At 38.3% G+C, this 22868-nt stretch overlaps 2 protein-coding genes across 5 annotated transcripts in view; both read left to right on the plus strand.

The window, feature by feature from the left end:
• Positions 1-3886: 3886 nt before the first annotated feature.
• Positions 3887-7486, plus strand: cysltr2b (cysteinyl leukotriene receptor 2b). Of its 3 annotated transcripts, none has more exons than XM_058413010.1 (3): positions 3887-4019; positions 4247-4415; positions 6006-7486. In XM_058413010.1, the coding sequence occupies exon 3, from the start codon at positions 6014-6016 to the stop codon at positions 7046-7048; it is 1035 nt and encodes a 344-aa protein (XP_058268993.1). In that variant the 5' UTR covers positions 3887-4019; positions 4247-4415; positions 6006-6013; the 3' UTR covers positions 7049-7486. The 3 variants fall into 3 exon arrangements, with proteins under 3 accessions (XP_058268993.1, XP_058268994.1, XP_058268992.1); XM_058413011.1 differs by having other exon boundaries at positions 3902-4034; XM_058413009.1 differs by lacking the exon at positions 3887-4019 and having other exon boundaries at positions 4092-4415.
• Positions 7487-12888: 5402 nt separating this feature from the next.
• Positions 12889-22868, plus strand: part of fndc3a (fibronectin type III domain containing 3A) — a 67832-nt gene continuing 57852 nt past the window's right edge. The window contains exon 1 of one of the 2 annotated variants that reach the window (XM_058413315.1): positions 12889-13351. Coding sequence is in view for 1 of the 2 variants with exons in the window: in XM_058413314.1 (XP_058269297.1) it covers positions 15198-15205 (8 nt within the window). In the remaining variant the exon portion in view is untranslated. Of the gene's footprint in view, positions 13352-15182; positions 15206-22868 lie in introns of those variants that run through there. The other variant, XM_058413314.1, reaches the window with a different exon arrangement.

A 22868-nucleotide genomic window follows, 5' to 3' on the forward strand; every position in this document is an offset into this window, starting at 1 on the left:
ACCAAGACATTTTGGACAATTTCATGCTCCCAACTTTGGGAATGACCCCTTCCTGTTCCAACATGACTGCACACCAGTGCACGAAGCAAGGTCCATAAAGACATGGATGAGTGAGTTTGGTGTGGAGGAACTGGACTGGCCTGCACAGAGTCCTGACCTCAACCTGACAGAACACCGCTGGGATGAATTAGAGTGGAGATTGTGAGCCAGACCTTCTCGTCCAACATCAGTGCCTGACCTCACAAACACGCTTCTAGAGGAATGGTCAAAAATTCCCAAAAACACACTCCTAAACCTTGTGGAAATCCTTCCCAGAGGAGTTGAAGCTGTTAGAGCTGCAAAGGCTGGGCGCTGTATTAAATACATGTGGCCTGGCTCTGCTCTAATTCATCCCAAAAATGTTCTATCAGGGTGAGGGCAGGCCAGTCAAGTTCCTCCACACCAAGCATGGACACTCATCCATGTCTTTATGGACCTTGCTTTGTGCACTGGTGTGCAGTCATGTTGGAACAGGAAGGGGTCATCCCCAAACTGTTCCCACAAAGTTGGGAGCATGAAATTGTCCAAAATGTCTTGGTATACTGAAGCATTAAGAGTTCCTTTCACTGGCCAAGCCCAACTCCTGGAAAACAACACCTGAATTCAATTATTTGGAGAGGTGTCCCAAAACATTTGGCAATATAGTGTATTTGGAACCTGACATCACCTTTGAAGCACACAGTTGTCTATAACTATAGACAGTATATAGACAGTTTCTTTACTATAGATTTCACTTTAGTGGAAATAAGAATCACAAATCTGTGACAATTCCCCTGTGCACGAATGGAGGTCCATGAAGACATGGTTTGCCAGGGATGATGTGGAAGACGTTTCCTGCACAGAGCCCTGACATCAACCCCAATGAACACCTTTGGGATTAGTTGCAACTTTTCATCTGACATCAGTGCCTGAGCTCACTAATGCTCTTGTGGCTGAATGAACAAATCCCCACCCCATATCTAATCCAAGAAGAGTGGGAGTCATTATAATAGCAAAGAAGGACTAAATCTTGAATGGAATGTTCAACAAGTATATGTAGGTGGGATTGGTCAAGGATCCACATACCATATGGTGTATCAATATGTTGATGGTTACTACTCCTTTGACTGGATAATCTGATAAACTGATAAAATTAATGAAGTTGGAGCTGAAATGTTGGTCTATTTTTACGTGATTAAGAGTTTCCTACATGAACCACAGTGTCATTTGACTATCTGCTGATAGAGACACCAGTGCTTTATCTCTACCTAAAGAGAGTAATGCAGCAACACTTTAGTCCTTTAGTCTGTTCAGACCTCTCACTGTTTCAATCTTTACTCTGCTCAAACAGCTTCAAACCTTAAACTGTCATGCCAATACCACCATCAATACCATAATGCTTGTTATATTGTAGATCTCACATCTCAGCCTTTTACCCAGTGCAACTATGTTGAATTGCATTTTGGTCTGGGCTTTGTTTTAGATTTTTTTTTAACATTACATTTCACTGGAAAATGGTGGAAAATGGTTTTTTAGAGGCTAACTGTGAACCTTGAGGCAGAGAGGAATAAAGAAAATATAACATCATCTCACAAATTATCATCAGAATTGCTAAACACATTACATATATGGGGAGGGTTGCCTTGTAGCCATGTTTTCTTAATTACGAATTGTCACGACAGTTTTCTTTTTTTTTCCAGCACATACCTGATGGGAAGATGATCTACCACTTTAAGCAGTTTGATCTGAGTTAGATTACACAGGATTTTGAGAGAGAGGTATTTTCACTCAGTTATCAGTTGAATGGCTCACAACTATGTGCATTTATTTTTTGCCTAAAATGACTCAGAGGTTATACTAAGGTGATTGGTGTCTAACTGAGGAGAAGGAGAAAGTTTCTTGGGGACACGGCCAAGAAAAGGCTGAAAAACCTGGTGCAAAATAAAAAGCGAATATTAATTCTTAAATCTATTTAAGGAAATAGACCAGACTGAGGATCTAGGATTTTCTTTTCCATCCATAAATGTTATTTTTTTGTGTAGTCTTTAATTTTTAGCTTAATATGTCGTTAATGTTCTAATGCCTGACAAAATGGGTCTAAAAGTAATAAACAAAATATAACAGTATATTTTATTTTTAGAAATTTGGTTGTTTAAAAATAAAGTCTTGACAATTTTACCCTATTGAAGTTTGAGTAATTGCTAATATCATCACATTTATGAGTGCATGCTGGTTGAGTGATATGCAGTTGTGGTCAAACATTTGAATACCCTAAAAGAAATTGTTAAACACTGCCATTTCTTTGGAAAATATGACTGATAATGCAAAAGATTTTTTTTTCTTATTTAAGAATAATGTTCACATGGAGTCATTAATTATCACATAGTTGCTTGACTCCTTTTTAAAACCTAATGATCACCCAAACGTCCCTGATCAAAAGTTTACATATCCCTGAATGTTTGGCTGCATTATAAACATGCAGCCAGACACACAGAGGTTTAAATGGCTATTAAAGGGAAGTTTCCACACCTGTGATTCATTGGAATTGTAATTTGTGTCTGTACATAAATAGTCAGTGAGTTTCTCAGCTCATGAGGTGATGCACCTCTCAGGCTGGATACTGCACCATGGGGAAGACAAAAGAACTGCCAATGGACCTGCGTAATAAAGCAGGGAAAGGCTGTAAAAAGATATCTCAACACTTGAAAATGCCAGTCAGTATTGTTCAAACTCTGATAAAGGGGTGGAAAATAAGAGGATCTGTTGATAATAAGCCATGGTCAGGTAGACCGAGAAAGATTTCACTCACAAACAACTTCGAGAGAAATACAGGCTGGAAAAAAAGTGGTATTGTCGTCTAAGGAGCACAATAAGGATTCACTTGAACATAATGACCTGCATGGTCGAGTTGCCAGGAGAAAGCCGTGATAGGAACAAAATCATAACCATAAATGCCGTGTTTGGAGTGGAGTCAACAAGGCCTATCCCCAATGTAAAGCATGGTGGAGGATCTCTTATGTTTAGGGGCTCCAGTGGCACAGGGAAGTTAGTCAAAATTGATGACAAGATGAATGCAGCATGTTATCAGGCGGATACTCTTGGATGGGGCGCTTTTGAATGTTCCAACATGACAGTGATCCAAACCACAGAGCCAAGTTGACCCTCCAATAACTACAGCAATAAAGGGTGAAGGTTCTGGACTGGCCGTCACAATCTCCTGACCTCAATATCATTGAGCCACTTTGGGGAGATCTCATACATGCAGTTTGTGCAAGACAACCAAAACATTTACAGGAACTGGAGGCATTTTGCCAAGAAGAATGGGCAGCTGTACCACATGAGAGAATGAAGGATCTCGTGCACAATTATTCCAAATGACTGCATGCCATCGTTGATGCTAATACATTAAGAACATTATTTCCTGATTTTCTTTATGGTCATGTTTTGTTTGATGACTGTGCCATTCTGTTATGCCTTAAATATGAACTTGAGTCTGATCAGAAATAAAATACATTTGTTTTGCCTTCTCACTCGTGTTTTCTTTACAAAATGGTACATATCTTGCAAATTCACCCAAGGTATGCAGACTTTTGAGCACAACTGTAAATAAAAACATGTTCACCGACAAACAACAGAAGAAATTACACATATTATTAAAACCAGGTGTTCATGTTAACAGGAAGTTCTGTTCCTGCAGTCTAAATCCTAAATCTGATATTATAAGATCGGCAAGGCAGATATAGTGTTTTAGAGAAATTCCAAGGACCACTCTGGTTTACTGTCAGCCAAAATGTGTTCATGTATGGTCATCGTTTGTGGGCTTGTTTTGTGCAGGCGGGAGCAGGATCATCTTTTACAAACACACACATTCACATTGCCAAGTGCAGGAAATAAACCTCCTTAAGCATGCTTAAACATGTCACACTCTAAACCCTTTTATAGACAAAACATATAACTTGGTAGCAGATATTTCTGCCTTTGCAGGATATGAAGCAAACGACGTGAGTAATAAAACTGTGTGTGAATATTTTCATTATCATTTTCATTTCCGTTTTCTTTCTTTTTCTTGCTTTCTACTTCCTTTAATGCAATACACTGGTCAGATTTCTACTTTTGCAGACTATATGTAACAACAGTACCATGTATTGTATACCTGTAGATGCAATTTTCATAGTAATTATGTTATTTCCTAATCATCCGGTGCATTTTCCAAATCTTTTTTTATCAGTAAACAGAAGTTTCGGCACATTACCGCTGTCTGGGTGTGTCCTGTAAAGGCAAATATTTATCACGGAGTCTGCCAAGAACATATTCACTTTCCTCAGTCTCTGTACAGCGCTTAATACAACCATGCTAACTTTTGCCCTCAGTCAGCATTAGAGTTGTGCAACAATCAGGTAAGTGTGTTTTCTCCGATGGGTACGGATGCCTCACTTTTGTTAGAGATAAACTTGCATGTATGTTGCATGTTACTTATAATATTTGATTTCCTTAAATATATAACCCCTAAAAAAAAAAAAGCATTGGTTTATTTTATCAACATTATATACAAACTAAATAAAATGTAAAGTAACTAAATCAAAGAAATCTTAGTCTATTTGATTTGACAGTATTTGCATAAAAAGATAAAGTAACTAAATCAAAGAAATCTAATCAAGTCTAATTGATTTGATAATATTTGCATGTTTTGTTTTTTAGGTTTGACTCAATTTCGATAATAGTCATGGATTTCTGAAGCAGTTTTGCTTACCACATATTCAACGTTTGTTATGCAAATCACTTTTTGGGACGTCTGTGTCGTACCTCAGACCCATGTTCAAATGTGTGTTCAGATTAATGGTTTTTCTTTTCATTTAAAAATGGAGTATTTTGCATGATTTTGTGATTCTCCTTTGTTTCTCTGTCAGAAAATGTAAAATACCTGCATGTTTTAGCACTATTAATAATATACAGTGAAAATCTAGCTCTCTAGCTCTCTATGGTGCGGAGTGGAGGACAACAGTTTGTTCTTGGAAAAATATTTCAACAGAAATAAAGTAAAATCTTTGATATAATAAGTATTAAAAGAAGGCGTAGTTTCGTTTTTTTTGTGTTATAATGGCGAACTGGTTGAACAACGTTTGAGGTTACATAATACGCTATGAATTTACATCTGAATTTTTTGCTTTAAAGGAATTTTAAAGCATACGTTTTTTGTTTGTTTGTTTTTTTTGAGTGGAAATTGCAGGGTGTGTGCCAAGCCTTCACACGAACGCTGAATGAATGAATGCACTGTTATGATATCTGTATATCACCTAGGACCTTCTTTGTTTAACCTTTCCACTTCTGGGAAATAAAGATTTCTCACATTTCTAGCATAATGTTCTTGTTGTTTCAGAAGTGAATATTTAGGCAGAATATTCAGGTTATGCACAAACATTCCCAAAGGAGCAAGAAATAAGCAATAAACCTTGCTCACTCTTGTGTTAAAATAGAGTGTATGTTATTTCAAAGGATATTTAATGCATATTTTCACTCAGGGGATGAATATGAGGAAAATACTTATTCCTTCACCTTCTCTTAAAATTAATAAACTTGACATTTTACTCAGAAACCCCAAAGCCAAATGCCCCCAGTCCAGAGTTTTATAAACATCTCCAAACCTTCTTCATATAAATTATTTTACTATGTAAAATAGTCATTTATAAAATTAGTTTATTATTAAATTGGTGGCCATGTTAAGTACTTAATTAGCTAATTAATGTATTAATTACTACAGAAATGATAACATTTGAGTACAGTGCATTTATATAAAGCTGTGATTTGATTTATAGCCAAAACTACTGAAAATGAATCAGTAATCTGAGCACTGAAAAGTTAACAGCATTGTGGTTCAGCAATAAGACTTAGTAACAGTTAAATGAGTTTGCCTTGGTAATGTGTTGTAATTATTATGGCAAAAAAAAAACCTTACCTCATATTTTGTACTGTTGTTCTTTTCCCCCCAGCATCTAGGATGAACCAGTCGTATAACATTGTTGAAGGCAGTTGTTCAATCAGTGACTTCAAGCGCAATGTCTATCCAACCGTCTACCTGTGCATCTTCTTCTTGGGATTATTCGCATGTCTGGCCTCCTTATGTTTCTTCACTGGTGTGTTAAGGACAAAGAAGTCCTTCCATTCAGTCCACTTCTTCATGATGAACCTTCTCATCTCTGACCTGATGCTGGTGTGTTCCCTGCCGTTCCGAGCCGCCTACTATCTCATGGATTCCCACTGGATTTTTGGGGACATCACTTGTCGCATCATGGGTTTCGTGTTTTATGTCAACATGTACGGTAGCATTTACTTTTTAATGGTCCTTAGTGTAATTCGCTTTGTGGCCATTATTAGGCCCTACAGCTATGTGTACATACAGAGTAACCAAGGGGCTTTACTGATTTGTGGCTTCATCTGGCTGTTGGTGTTGGTAGCGTCCATCCCGCTGCTAGAGTCAGGCACATCTCAGGAAACATCTGGCCAGATAAAATGCCTTGAGCTGGACTTAACTAAGTTGAAGTCCATCATCACCTTGAACAAAGCTGCACTGTGCCTAGGCTTCATCTTACCCTTTGTAGTCATTTCCATCTGTTATTTAATTACAGTTAGGAGACTGCTAAATCTTAAGAAAAATCCAGGGAGAAGAAGACCCCATTACAACAAGTCCTGTGCATTGGTCATCATTGTTCTCATCATTTTCCTGTTATGCTTTATGCCATATCATGTAGTGCGCACTGTCTTTCTGGAAGCTGAAAAGCAGGTTCTAAACAGTACCTTTCAATCATGCCACTACATTGAATTCGTAAGGAAAGCAGCTGTGGTTACGCATTGCCTGGCTGCTGGAAACAGTTGCTTGGATCCTCTTCTATACATCTTTGTGGGTGAAAGCTTCTGGATCTATTGGTATAAGAAGAAAAAGAGGAAGCTGGACAAACAAATCAATTACTACAAAAATCGATCTACGTATACTACAAGGACAGAGTTAAAAGTGTTCCACGCTCAACCTAACTAAAGGGCCCTGTGCCTTCATTTCTGTTCAACAGCATGTTCAAAGATATTTACTTTGCTGTTGTAGGATTTTACATAGATGGGGACACATAGGGGACAAAGCAAAGAAATATTTTGTGGTGTTGGATGAACAGATAACCCGAGAATTGGAAACAACCAAGATATACTCAATATGTTCATTAAAAAATATATAATAATTCATATATTACATCACATCATTATACATTATTACAAATGTTTAGAATTTCAGATAAATCTATATGGGGAAAAACACATCTGAACTCACTCCAAGCTCTGCATTATGAGTTTTATAACTGTACATTATTTAATTTGTTACAACTGTACTGTATCTGTATTTTGGTACCACTTTATAATAACTGCACACTATGAAGCATTAGTTCAGCATGAGTAAGAACTTAATTCATCATTTAGAAAGCATTTCTATATTTTATTTGATAAGCGCATGTTAATACTTGATTATTGATCTAACGTTTTTAAATGACATACAACCTAGTTATTTAGGGCTGGTCAGAGGTTCATAAGATCATTTAGAAAGTGTAAGTAAACGATTATTAAACTATTTAAATGTGCTTTATGTATTTAAAGTGTATTTAAATCATGTACTTATTGTTGTATTTACATGTCTAATTGTTCGGACATACTGTTATACTGGGTGTTTTAATAAATGCTTTATAAACACATGTTCCTCCTATAACTCCTGATTAATTAAGATTAATTCAATTAAAAAATGTTAATACTTGTTAGTTAAATATTTTTTTGAGCTTGTCCAGGCTTGTCTGTGCCTGGTAAAGCTTTTAGATTTAAAGGGTCAGTTTTCTTCTCAACAAAAAACGGAAAGAAACAAAACACACAGTGATACAGAACATAGAAATATTTATTTCAAGATGCAACGAATGGAAATGTACGGCTTTACACTTGATATAAAACGCAAAAAATTAACGGTATATAGACAAATTAAGAAAAAAATGAACAAAACTACCAACCAAATGAACAGAAAAACAACAAAATAAGCTATAGAATGAAAAAAAAAAAAAAAAAAAAAATATATATATATATATATATATATATATATATATATATATATATATATATATATATATATATATAATTATTATTATTATTATATATTAATAATATATATTTTAAATATTTTAACATAGAAAAGTGAGAAATCAGTGCAAATAATGAGTCATAAAAAAGTTCAAGAAAATCTTCCAGTGTGGCAAAAGCCAAATAAATTCTACACTAAACTAAATATAAAAATAAAAATAAATTCTAAACTGAAAACTCACAATTAGCAGAGATAGAAACACAAATATTAGGTCATATATTATATATTATGTTATATTATTTATTATATGACCATTATATAATATAAAGGTCATATATATTGTTTAAACACAGATGAAACAATACATGACCTTTACATTTTATGACACCATGAAAATAAAATAAAAATAAGTTAGTCTCTTATATAGAAAAACATACTTACAGTGATTATAGTGACCGAACGTCATGAATCAATCTGCCAAATGCACCATCATGATGTTTCTTTTCTAGCCATTCATTTTATATTTATGGCATTTGGCAGACACCCTTTATCCAGAGCAATTTATATTTTTATACAGGTGTTAAGGGCTTTAGTAGTGAGCTTGGAGTTTGAACTCACAATGTTCCAATCAGTAGTCCAATCCCTTAATCACTAAGCTACGACATCCCTACAAATGATATATCGACATTTGGCAGACACCCTTATCGAGAGTGACTTGGAATTTATTTTACATTTTATGCAAATGAGGTGCTCAGGGGCCCAGCGGTGACTGCTTGGTGCACCTGGGATTCAAACTCACAACCTTCCCATCAGTAGTGCAATACCTTAACCACATCCCACACTCATTCGCTGCAAGGTGGTCAGAAAGCAACTCTCAGATTCCAGATTCTCCTCCAGATCTGCTCCTTGTAGGACCTCCAAGCTCTCTCAATATACTGGGTGTGGGCACCAGTATGGGGATCTGCATACCACCTTCTGTGGTTGACAGTGTGATGGTTGTACCCTAGTGCAGGGAGAATGAATGATATGTATGATATGCAGTGTGAGCCATGGACACACCTAATTGAAAATAAATGCACAACTAAACATAATGTAATGCTTAAATGTGGCCTGAATCAAGGTTTGCAAAAATCATATAATAACTGAGTTGAAAGATTTTTTTTAGAGACTCAGATACCATTGTTGTACCACAAGGTGTTTAACATGGCAGGGTTTTAGGAAAACAGCTGTCAGGTAATAAGAGATGCCAGAACCTTATTTACTGTGCTAGAAATGGTGCACACCACGAGAGAGGAAATTTGATAAGGTAAACCTGGCGTACGAACATAATTAATAGAATAACAGAAATGATATTACATGGCTTGGTAAAGATTTTTTAACGATTTAATGCTAAATATTACCTTGGAATAATAGCCTAAAAAGCACAAGGGTTATGACTGGAATTGTTAGATTGGCCTGTTCAATGTATTTACTAACAGCTCCATCTGCTGGTCAGTCTCCATAACACATGTACTGAATTACATACCACTGGTTATTCGTAGGCTTTCTATATCTGGCTATTTCTGTTGTTGGAATGTGCTACATACATATAGAGGAGAGTATTACATTTCTGTACATGCAATACTATACTCTAGAAACCTCTTATTATTATGTGAAATTGATTTTTTTTAGGAAATAAATAATTAAAATTCCCTTTCAGGACTAAACTGCATAGCTTTACATGTTGCTGGGCCTTTCTCCTTACTCAACTGTGTTTAGTAATATACTTTTATTATCCACTAGAAATGTAGACATAGTGTAATTTTGCATATTATTTAAGGAAAATAAATTTCCCATACTTCGTTTTAGGTGTACTCCAAGCACTTTTCTAGGTAGAAGATTAAAAGTCAGAGTCTCAAGATTTTGCAAGTCTCAAGTCTTGCCATTCACGCCCCAATTCAAGACTGATAAGTCCAAGTCAAGGTACATGTCCTTAACTTTACGTTTCAAGTGGTAAACAAGTCATAATGAACTCTTTACCAAATTTAAGACCAGAAAAATAATTAGTATAGTAAATGTACACATTATGCAGGTGTTTTAAAATTTGTGTTCATTCCATTCCAGAAAGATATGGGTTTTTGAGAGACGCATTATAATGATATAAAAACCTTAGTTCAGTTTTACATGAGATGAGGTGTAGACTGTTTTCAATATGGACATCTATATCAGTTCATTTTGGCTTCGCCTTGGGATATGTCTTATGCTTTATTTTTTGAGCAAACAAAATCGGAAGTTGGGACTTATACGTCTCATATTGCATCAGGAAGGGCATCCGGTTTAAAAGCCGTGCCAAATGGATTATGTGGATCTTATGAGCTGCTGTGGCAACCCCAGACATGTAGCACCTGAAGGACAACAACGACAACAAGTATGTCCGATATTCTCAAACCACAGGTTCCACATTTCATTTTTTTGTAGTTGAAGGCGATTATCTTTGGGATCATGGCTACCACAAAGTGCCTCTGTCAAAAGGCAATGACTCTGTGCTGCCTGATTGGTTGAACATTGACCTTGGTGGTGATTTGCTGAAAATGAATTGTTTGTTGGGAAGAAGAATAGTTGATTCACTGCCTACTTTTTAATTTATCATTTTTTAATCTTTCTCAAGATTTTTTTTTCCAGTCAAAGGGCTCACGTTGAAAGTCTTCATTGACAGTCAATTCAAGTTTAGTTTAAAGTCAGCAAAAGTGTGACTCAAGTCCAATTTGAGTCTAAGTCATGTGACTCAAATCCACAACACTGTGATGTGAATCTACAACACTGGAATACATTTCTACCCTTGAGGGTATCAACCCATTGCTGTGAACAATGTGACAAGCGCCCCCTCTACACTGTCTATTAATGGCAAGAAACCACCGTAGGACCATCACTGATCAGATATGATTACGGTGATGGACCATTCTCAGCACGGCAATGACAAGTTGTGTTTGTGATGATGGTGTGAGTTTATCAGGCATCGTTTGAGTTCAATAACCCTGATGAATCAACCTAAAATATCCAGTGATCTATCAACCAAAAATATTCAGTGAACAGTCAGAAACTGACACTGATAAGCATTTGAAAGCTTATTATGCATAGTGTTCAACAGGACAGATAAAGAGGGTCTAATAAAGTGGCCAGCAATGCTTATTAAAACAACAACAAAAAGAAACAGCATACCTAGTGAATCTGATCTCATACCAGTGCTACACACATTCACCATCTTTGCGGTGTTCCATCACCCATTTCACTGATGGATCGTGACGCACTGTGAATGAGGCTATGGTCAGTAATTTTATGCAGGCACAACAATGTGGTGCATATGCATTAAAATAGCCAATGAGTGTAGACGCAGCATGTACCTAATATAGTGACCACTGTCTAAATGCAATGTGTACACTATGTTTAATGCAAAATGGCAAAATGAACCAGAATACAATCATTGTGACATTTTATAATGTCATATCCCTTTCAGAGGATAATTAATCAAATTTTATTGACCAAATTGGTGTGAATACTATGTAACTCAATCTTTTTTGCATCTTTAAAATACAGTAATGAAGCACCCAGCCACCAGCTCGTGGGACCTCAGTACAATTCTGAGTGGATTTTTACATATTCTCCCCAGGGACCATGTAGGTTTTATGTGGGTGCACTGTTTTCCTCCCACCTTGCAAAAAGCATGCTAGTAGGTTGAGTTAATATTACTAAAATTGCTCCTAAGAGTAAATGTATGTGCATGGTGCCCTGTGATGGACTGGTGTCCTATTCAGACTATACCTCTGCCTCTTATCCCAGTAGTGCTGGGATAGCCTCCAAATCCTTTATGATAGTGATGAGTGGCTACTGAGCATGAATGAATTGAACGAGTGAATGATTTATTATTACTAGGGAAGCACAGTGGTGCAGTGGGTAGCTTTGCTGTCTCATAGCTCCAGGTTCCCAGTTTCAATCCTGAGCTCAGGTTACTGTCTATGTGGAGATTTTTTTGCTCTTCAGGATCTCCGGTCTCCTCCCACCCATGTAAAATATGCCAGTTGGTTGACTGCCTGTAGGTGTTAATGAGCATGTGAATGTGTGTTCATGGTATCCTGTGATACACGAGCAGGCGCAGTGTTCCTGGGATCCACTAAGACCCTGACCAGGATAAAGTTGTTACTGAAGTTGAATGAATGATGATGATAATAACTATTAATAATAATGACTAGCTTTATAACAATATATTTTAGTATTTTAAGATTATTTGTCACATATACACTATTGCACAATGAAATTCTTTCTTCAGATAATCTGTCATTGGGGTTTGGGGTCAGAGCACATGATACAGCACCCCTGGAACAGGGTGGGTTTGGGGCCTTGCTCAAGGGCCCAACTGCAGCAGCCTTGGCAGTGCTGAGGCTTCCGGTCAACGACCCAGAGCCTTAACCTTAACCTTGTTTAGTAGTAGTAGTAGTAAAAGAAGAAGAAGACGAAGACATATATATGTATTGTATATATTTCAGCTACTGACTTCTTTTATGAATTGCACTTTTATTTAACTATTTGGTATATTGTAGGTTTTACCATTAAGCTTACTATGTCAAACGATGTATATCTTTCAACTAAATACCAAAATACCAGTTTGCAAAAATAAAAAAGAAAGAAAAATAAATCAGGAGCAAACAGAAAAGCTCGTGACATATAAAAGCAGAGATAGATAAAAGAGCTGCGTGTCCCGAGCGCCGGGACGCTGATACGCATGCGCAGCGCCTTGTGTACATTCTTGATAGAGAAGCATAATGGCGGGCGTCCAAATTAAAGAGCCCAGCTCACGTTCAGATGGAGGCTGAGTTGCAGAAGTAGAGAGTAACAGTCGGAAGCCGTGGTTTATTTCGGACATAACGACGTGTCCCTTCACCTTCTCGAGCAGGGAGAGCACGTCAGTTATGTCTTGTTCTTGGAGAGTGGGGTTTTTTAAAGCTCGTCGGGCAAGCTAGCGAGTCTTATGTTTAACTAATTTTTTATAGTGGAAGGGCTTAGCTAGTAGCAGTGAGACACGTAGATAAAGAGCTAGCTGGCTGCTTTAGCTCGCCTGGAGTTTTTTTCTAAAGCAGTTTGAGTCCTCGAGGTTCAAGAGAGGGTTAAAAAACAAACAAACAAAAACACAACAAGACCAAAATAATTGCAAGCCTGACTCTCCTGTGCTGAAAGAAGCGGAACGAGGAACAACTGCAGCGAGTGAGTACTGAGCCTTAGCGAGCTAGCGCGCTTGTATACACACACACACACACACACACACACACACACACACACTGCAAATATAAAGAATGTACAAAAATTATTAACGCGTTGAATTTAAATGACAGAAAGTAGCTGGCTTCTTTACTTCCCTTTCATGCTAACTCGGCTGCACATGGTAATCAGTTGTCAACAGGGATTTAGCTGGGTAGCTAACTGAGAACGTATCGGTAACTGCACACGTCAACGTTATCGGGATCCATTTAACTTAAGCTTGCATAACACGCTAAACTAACGGGACCTTACACAGCACATGCATCCAGGGATCCTCTACTTTAGTTTGGCATAAAATAAATAAGAAACACGTCGTGTTTGACATGGTGAATTGAGGGCATGCCTGTTGAATTGCTCCCTAAGATAAGTAGGCAACTCGGATAGTTAGCTAGCTGTCGTGTGTATGGTTTATATTGGAAACGAAACTGTTTGGCTCAGAGAGAGACTATTTAAAGATCCAGCCTCAGCTCGCTCTCTCTGCTGTCTTGCCAATCTGTGCATTGAACTTTAAACTTTGTTATATAAATGTGGTGGTGTTCAGAAAAGCGTCTCGTTTTCAGGGTCATGTTGGAGACTTGCACATGTCCATGAGGAGAAGAAGAAGAAGAAGAGAGAGCTTTATTGTCATTATAACATGTATAACGAAATTTAGTTTGGCAAACATCCTAAGCAGCTCTCTGTACTAATAAACACAAGCCTGTATAACTTTAGTGCAATCTCTCTTCTTTATATATAATTCAATCCACCAGGTCTCACACATTTATAGTCCGCTCGACACTTTTAGTCAAAAACGAACCTTCGGGAAATGTGATGCACTGCGTTTAGGCCTCTGATTTTTCTGTCTTCAGTGAGAGCAACTCTTTTTAAGCGAGAAGTCACCATCGCTGAGATCGGTCAGCTCGGATAAATCAGTCAGGTTTTATCCGAACGACTGGATGTGCTGTGTGGGCCTCTGATTTTTCTATCTTCAGTAAGTGCTTGCTTTAACTAATAAAACTTTAAGCGAGAAATGAAGACATCACTATGTTTCCCTTATGCCTTGAAAGCGCAGCTGAGATCGGTCAGCTCAGATGAATCGGTCAGGTTTTATCCGATCAACTGGATGTGCTGTGTAGGCCTCTGATTTTTCTTTTCTTCAGTAAGTGCAACTAGTAAAGTTTTAAGCGAGAAGTGAAGATATCAGTATGTTTTTCTTTAACTTTTGTAACCGCTGTGATCGGTCAGCTCGGATAAATTGGTCAGGTTTTGTGAAAATGACTGGACGTGCCGTGTAGACCTCTGATTTTTACACTTGGGGCTTGCTTATCTAATAAAACATTTTATCGCAATCATTGAAAATAGTTTTTTCACAAATGGTTCAGATTTCTGAGCCGTAGTTCACGGACTTGAATGCCCAAAGCGACTAATCCGTGCATCAGATATTTTATATCAGTGTCTCGTTTTCGCCGCTTTGTTTTCCACAGCTGAAACCTTGTATACTTCAGCTATTTGACTTTTTACCCTTTTGTGTCTGTTCTGCTCCACTGCTAGTGTAACGCCTCACCGCTTTGCCACATACTTGTGCTCCAACCAACACAGTATCTGTCTGTTTCTTTTCTCAGTCTCCACATTGTGCGTAGAGCAGTAGGCTTTTGTGTATGCATGGCAGATTGGGTTGCACTTAATCCTTCGGAATATAAGCAGGCCGTGATTTGGCCCGTAGCCGGATTGTGATGAGAACTTCAGCTGCACCGCCACGTCCGCAGGAGTGAGATTAATGATGCCTAACCTCGTAGGTTTGGTGTGTTGGGGCATGAGCAGGTAAAGTCCTATAGTGGAGTAAAGGTTGAAGTAAAGGCTGCTTGGTGTTTGTTGTTTGAAGTGCAGTCATTGTGAATTACAAGTGATAAGCATCAAACCGTACGTGGCTCTGAAAAGACAAATCTCAGGCAGGGTTATGTGAAATTAGTGTTGTATCTACTTTCACAAAGACCTGTTAGATGGGATTAGTGTAATGCCGCAGCATTGGTTTGACCAACACTTGTATTATTGATACTGATAAGAGTCTGTATAAGCATGATGATATCGGTATTGTTTCAGTTCCATGGAAAATAATAGCACCAAGTTATTTTGTTCCTGTCTTGTACCATACGTTAACATCTCAGCTTAAAGAAACCATAAATGTATTTAGTGATGGTGAAATGGTATTGTTGATCCTGGCTTCCTGCCGGTAAGGAGCCAGTTTAACAGACATGAGGGTAAAAATATTCAGTTACAAGATGTCTAAATTCTTGCTAGATAAGAAAAGTGAAAGTCAGATAGCTATGTGCCATCATGACAAAGCCAAATCCTGATCAGTTCAGCTTGTAATCAGATGCTGGCTGTAAAAATGTCTATAATGATCCTGTGGCACAGTTGTGCAATCTTTAAGCTCTGTTTTCTCCCTTTTAACTGACGAGATTATCTTTTAAAATGCTAGAACTTCAGAGTGAGGTGCATGCAACGTTCCACTCAGAGAAAGCCTGTAGTGTCCAGCACTTCCCACAGATGCTTGATCAGATTGAGATCTATGGAATTCAGAGGCCGAGTTAAGTCTTTGTCATGTTCTTCAAAACATTCCTGAACAATGTTTGCAGTGTGGCAAGGCGCATTATCCTGCTGAAAGTGGGAATGAAGTTGTACTGGGACTGCAGTAATGTTTAGGTAGGTGGTACGTGTCAAAGTAACATCCACATGGATGCCTGGACCCAAGGTTTAACAGCAGAACATTGCCCAGTGCATCACAATGTCCACAGTGTGTCCTGTCGCCATCTCTTCCCCAGGTAAGTGACACACACATGATATAAAGGAAAACAAGCCACATTAGACCAGTCCACCTTCTTCCATTGCTTCATGGTCCAGTTCTGATGCTCATTGTAAGCACTTTCACTGGTGGACAAGGTTCAGCATGGGCTTTTTGACTTGTCTGCGGCTACACAGCCCCATATGCTGCAAGCTGTGTTGTATTTAGCATCCTGACACCTTTCTATCATAACCACCTTTAACTTTCTCAGCAATTTGTGCTATAGAAGCTCTTCTGTGAGATCAGACCAGACAGGCTAGCTTTTGCTCCCCATGTGCATCGATGACGCTGTTGCTGGTTCACTGGTTGTTCTTCCTTGGACCACTTTTGGTAGGTACTAACCACTGTTTACCGTGAACACCACTCAAAACCTGCTGTTTAGGAAATGCTCTGACCAAGTCGTGTAGCCATCACAATTTAGCCCTTGTCAAAGTCACTCTTGCCCATTTTTTTTGTTTTTTCCTGCTTCCAACTTCAAGAACGGACTTGTCACTTACTGCCTAATATACCCCAGCCCTCGACATGTGCCACTGTAACGAGATAATCAATGTTCTTCACTTCACCTGTCAGTGGTTTTAATGTTCTAGCTGATTGCTATATATGTAATCTCATCTCATATCTACTCCATTTGTCCTAGCACTCTTCTGGTAATTACTACCATTGATTTAACGAAAAGATTTATAAAAGATTTATACGTGAGATTTCTCAGTGTAGTTTATTAGCAGATAACTGCATTGCAAGTGTCAACTCACGCAAAAAAAGTTGTGATCACATTTAAATAGCCTATTAATTCTGTATTTCACTGCTGGCCTGGTGTTTTGTAAGGAGATTGGGATTTATTTGTCAGCTATTAGAGGATCTGTCACACAAATGTTTATATTGCACTGTTTAAAGCGAATGTCATATTTCTTTTTTTTCCCCATTATGGCTAAACAAATACAGGGTTGGTTTGTAAGGGTATTTTATTCTTTGGTCATTTTTTAGTTTCTGTTTTCTTTGTTCAATGCAGTCATTCACACAGCTCTGTGATTTCACCATAAAATGCCAGTCATAAAGCTTGTGTTTTTCTCACAAATTTATCTAACACAATAATTGTCATTTTCATGTTAAATATTAACACTGGTGTTTTTCCCATAGCATTGCACAGACGTCCTTGTGGATGGGAAAAACCACTCTGGCCATGTGACGCCATATCTATAAAACTCTAGGCATTTTTTTCTACTGAAAAAACTGCTGTCCATAGCACCTTTTGTGCTAACATGAAAAAAATAAAATAAACCATCACACATGACGCACTACAACCATAACCTCGATCCCAACTAGAACAAACTAGACTCTGGTGAGAAGTACAGAAGTAAAGAGGAGTGCTTGTGAGACTAGGCAAAGTTTAGACCTCTGTAGGCAGTGCAACTGTTAAAACATGGCCAGACAGTGACATCAAATACTAGATAAAGATAAAGGATCAAAAGCTAGCTTTTGTTACAGTGCAGTGATGCTGACACACAGTATCTCAAACTGTACATCTTGTTATACTCCTCATTCACTCGATAACGAGACTTGTTGTTTTTTTCCTACTGGTACTATACTCCGTATTTTTTTCCCCACTTTTTTCAGAACTGGTCATGAGATAAGAGATGCTTGAGATACACTATATTGCCAAAGGTTTTGGGACACCCCTCCAAATCATTGAATTTACGGGTTGGGCTTGGCCCCTTAGTTCCAGTGAAAGGAACTCTTAATGCTTCAGTTTACCAAGACATTTTGGACAATTTTAACTTCGTGGGAACAGTTTGGGGATGACCCCTTCCTGCTCCAACATGACTGCACACCAGTGCACAAAGCAAGGGCCATAAAGACATGAGTGAGCAATTTTGGTGTGGAGGAACTTCCTGACCTCAACCCGATAGAACATCATGTGCCTCCACACCAAACTTGCACATCCATGTCTTTATGGACCTTGCTTTGTGCACTGGTGTGCAGTCATATTGGAACAGGAAGGGGTCATCCCCAAACTGTTCCCACAAAGTTGGGAGCATGAAATTGTTCAAAATGTCTTGGTATGCTGAAGCATTAAGAGTTCCTTTCACTGGAACCAAGGGGCCAAGCCACTCGAAAACCTTTGGCAACTTGGTGCATTTTCTAAAGAGGCACATTTTAGCTTTTGGAAATGCTCCGCCATGACAAAAACGCTCTTCTGCTACATGGCCGGATTAATTACACCGGAGAGGTTCACTGGTGGTGGAGAAAAACTTTTGCAAGTAGCCTTTTGAACAGGAAACTTGCAAACATGACATTTTGTAAGCAAAATTGTGTTTAATGGAATAGATATGACCACATTCAGTGGCTTTCATCCACCCAGTGTGAACTTTTGAACAGTGATGCACCAGGTCACGTCATAGACTTATAGCACACCTGCTTGTGCTGTGTTGACCTCAAAAAGGCTCTCGAGTGCTCAGCCATTAAAATAAACCTTCCTACCTTTAACTTTGACTTTTTTAAACTTTGTTTTTAACTTAGGATTTGCAAGTCAGCCGTCTTGCTAGTGAGTAATGATTGCTAATTTGGCAAGCAAGATAGATTACCAATGAACTGCCATGCACAAAGGCTAAATGTTTACCCCTAAATGCAGAATCCTTCGATGAGGTTTCCTTATTCTTACCACAACCTCCATATGCCACAGCTAAAATGCTGACAGAAAACCACAAAGCAGACCTCCTCCCCCTGCCCCCAATGACCAATGTTCCGGTCCCACATCGGTCATGTTTATTTCGCAAGGAGACTCGAGCAGTACATTTCTTCTGTGTCTGTCGCATGCTGATAAACCGCTAGTCAGTAATATGTACACAAATAACTTGGGTTGTTTATTTGCATTCTCTGGGATAATTTACATGATGAGGTACAATCCTCATGGAATAATTTTTGTCAATAAAAACTCGGACGTCATGAAACGCTGGGATCGAGCTAGTGGCTTGAATCATTGCCAGAGGCGGTGCATCTGTCGATAGTTTAATTTCCCAAGACGTGCAGAATATTTAGAGTTAATATGAGTTTTTAGCTTGTGCAGCTATAAAATGAGGTTGACGGGATGTACTTGAACATCACAGACACCAGTTATAGACCATTCTGTGCTCTTCAGAGCTGAACAGACTGTTCATTTTTAATCTATTATGTACTAAATGGACAAAACAATTATAAAAATACATCTTTGTCTTCCAAGCAGCTTTGTAATTAGCAAACCCACCGCTTGCTGCACTACACACATCGGCTCACACAAGTGTAATCTCGCAGGTAGTTTTGCAAACGTTTTTTTACTCTGCTAATTATTTTGTCTGTACTCATGATGGATGAGCAGCCCGGAAAGTATGATGCAAGTATGATGAAACTGTTCAGTGCAGAGCTAACATGTAACTGTAAAGATGCTAGTCAAATAATAATAATATAGTTTTGCATGGAAAGTGAAGAAATGCATATCCCTTAGCTTAGACTATGCTCATGTCAGCGATGCAAATACAATGCACTACATTAGAAACTTTCTTAGTAGAGGAAAAGAAAACTGAGATTTTTCCCCTAAAAAATTATGTTGGCTAAAATTCTATCTTTTAATTTATGTAAAAACATTTTAATAAAACATGAGCCTGGGTAGCCCACTGAAGCTTTTACTGGCTCTGTGTGTTGGCTAATGAATTTATGATTTGTCCAGCACTGCAGAGTTTTGAGATTCTTTGATTTAACCCCCCTGCTTATTCCTCTAATTAACTCCAGCAGGAGTTGAATCAGACTTTATTGGAACAGACGTTTAACTGTGCAATGTGGTTTCTCTTCAGTTTCTGAGTTTGACAGTCCAGGTGCAGTCTGTATACACCAAATTCAAAGTCTGAGCTGCGTTTACGTGCCTCGCTGTGTTGTAGGACTAAAGTTCAACCAGATGTACAGAACAAAATGCTGGAAAAAGCTACTGAAACTGTGTACTGAGAAAGCCGAAGCCCTCAGTGTTTTCATCAATGAAACCGAAAGCCTAATAATAAAGCGTAGTTCTGGTAAGTTTTAATGTTCTGGCACTGCCTATTGTTTGTCATGGGAATACTGTATAGCCGTTTTACTAATTAGTACTTTCAGTCCAATTCATTTAGAATGATATCATAGTGTTTTATATTTTATTATAGTGTTCCTTGGACCACTTTTGATAGATACTGACCACTGCAGACTGGGAGATGCTCTGATCCAGTCGTCTAGCCATCACAATTTGGCCCTTGTCAAACTCGCTCAAATCCTTACGCTTGCCCATTCTTCCTGCTTCTAACACATCAACTTTGAGGACAAAATGTTCACCTGCTGCCTAATATATCCCACCCACTAACAGGTGCCATGATGAGATCATCAGCGCTATTCACGTCACCTGTCAGTGCTCATAATGTTATGGCTGATCGGTGTGTGTGTGTGTTGCATCTCCATATCTTTGGTCATTCTTCTTTCATCATTTGCAGAGCAGGTGTGTTCATAGGTCATCTCTCATATTTCATTCTTGTTTTGCTATTTTCCATTTCCCCACCCACGTAGCCCCCCCCCCCTTTTTTTGGTCATGTAGTTTCAGTCAAATTTCTGGTAAAAATTAGGAAGGAAGTTGTGCATGTTTTGAGCGTTGATAAGATTTAGTCAAATGGCCGACGCAGGGCCGCGTGTAGCCAGAGTTTGTCTCTGTATTTGTTCTTTCTTGTCGTCTAGAGAATGCCATTTTAAGTACGGGATTCACCCTTTATCACATAGTTCCAAAGAAAAGTGTCATTACAGAAACCTGGGAAAGTCCTTCCAGGCAACTTAGATTTCCCCTGACTGTATGGCACTGTACAGCTTATAATTAGGCAAATGATGTGAGGGGGTGTTTTTTTTCTCTAAAAAAAGATAATAAGGTTTTAGGGCCATAAAAAACAAATTGTGGATGCCTCGTCTAGTCATAGAGACGTATTGACACAAATAACCAGCCATGACATTAATATTACGAATGGGGTGTGTGAAAGATTAATATGATGACTATACAAATTCAAATAATGGTTTTCTGCATGTAGCATAACATTTTCAAAACCATTTAACATTTTCCCCCCAGATCTCCTTAAATCTCTAGTTTGTATATTATACTCTCTTTCGTGTGTAGGCAGATGGTATGAAGTGTATATGTACATATAAAATAAAGCAGCGGAAAAGCCTTTGCACTATTGAAGGGAGATCGCAAGTTTGAATCCTGATGTCACAGCCAGGAGTATGGACATCACGCTCTGTAGTGGGAGAGATGGAATGCTCTCTCTTTCCTGTCAATCACCGTGACGTTGGTCGGTATGGTCATCTGTGAGCTCACGTTTGTAGAAGTTGGTGGACGGTGCTTTGCTCTGAAAGGTTACACTGCCCTGTGACGCAGCATAAGCAGCATTTTGAAAAGGTGTGGCTGGCTTCAGGTATTGATGACGCAATTTGTATAGCAATGGCATATTTGTGTTATGAGTATACGCTATTGCCAAAAGTTTTGGGACACCCCTTCATTCAGAGGTTGGGCTTGGCTCCTAAGTTCCAGTGAAAGAAACTCTTAATGCTTCAACATACCAAGACAATTTCGTGCTAAAAAAAAAAAACAAAAAACACCAACACCTTGATTCAATGATTTGGAGGGGTGTCCCAAAACTTTTGGCAATATAGTGTATCTGTAAAATAACAGGTACACATCTGGATTTTTTTGTGTGTTCAGTGTGGAAATACAAACGATTAACATTCAGATATCTGCAATGTTCAGTATGTATATAATAGAACAGGTTTGGATAGACTCATAGTGAGTGGGTCAAGTGTACACCTAGTTTCTTTGCATACTCAAGTAACCATTTTGTTCCTGTTAATAAATATAGTCTGTGATTTATAGACATCTGACCATCGTAAGTGTACGCCCGTTTTGAACATCCCATTCCACATTTAGTCCCCACTGTTATAATAAACCTTTTTCAGACACTTGGAAGACTTTCCACTAGATTTCTGGAGTGAGTGTGGCTGTGGGGACAGAAACATCGTCATGCTGGAACAGGCTTGGGCCTCTTAAGTTTCAGTGAGGAGAGCTCTTAATGCTACACCAGAAAATGACATGCTGTAGAATCGTGTGCTTTGTACATTATAGCAACCGTTTGAGGAAGAACTACACATGGGCTTGATGATCAGGTGTCTGTATACTTTTGGGCATATATTGTATGTACCGGTTATGTGATTATGTATGTAGTTTGGCCACAAAGCCAGTTCTTTTGATATTTGGTTATATACACCTAATTAGGTATATGTAACTCACTGCACCAGGAGACAAGAGAACAAGGAAAATCATTAGTTGATGCGTGACTCATTAGTTAAAATAATGAATTTTAAATTATAGCATCGAGTCGATTTTCCCATGAGACTGTAATTTGTAATATCATTTAATCTTTTGTTTAGAGTTTACTCGCAAATAGAAAAAAACAAACAAACCAACCTTTCCTCCCTTTAGCTAATTCCCAGTGTACTCTTTGCCTTATTGCAAGCCAGCAGTGCCGGGCAAGGTGGGGAAGAGCTGGCAGTCGTCTTCCTTACGAAAATCTTTGAAGCAGTAACTCAGGTCTGTTAACAATTTTGCTTGCAGCT

This window comes from Hemibagrus wyckioides, linkage group LG17 (assembly GCF_019097595.1).
Source record: "Hemibagrus wyckioides isolate EC202008001 linkage group LG17, SWU_Hwy_1.0, whole genome shotgun sequence".
NCBI classification, from domain to species: Eukaryota; Metazoa; Chordata; class Actinopteri; order Siluriformes; family Bagridae; genus Hemibagrus; species Hemibagrus wyckioides.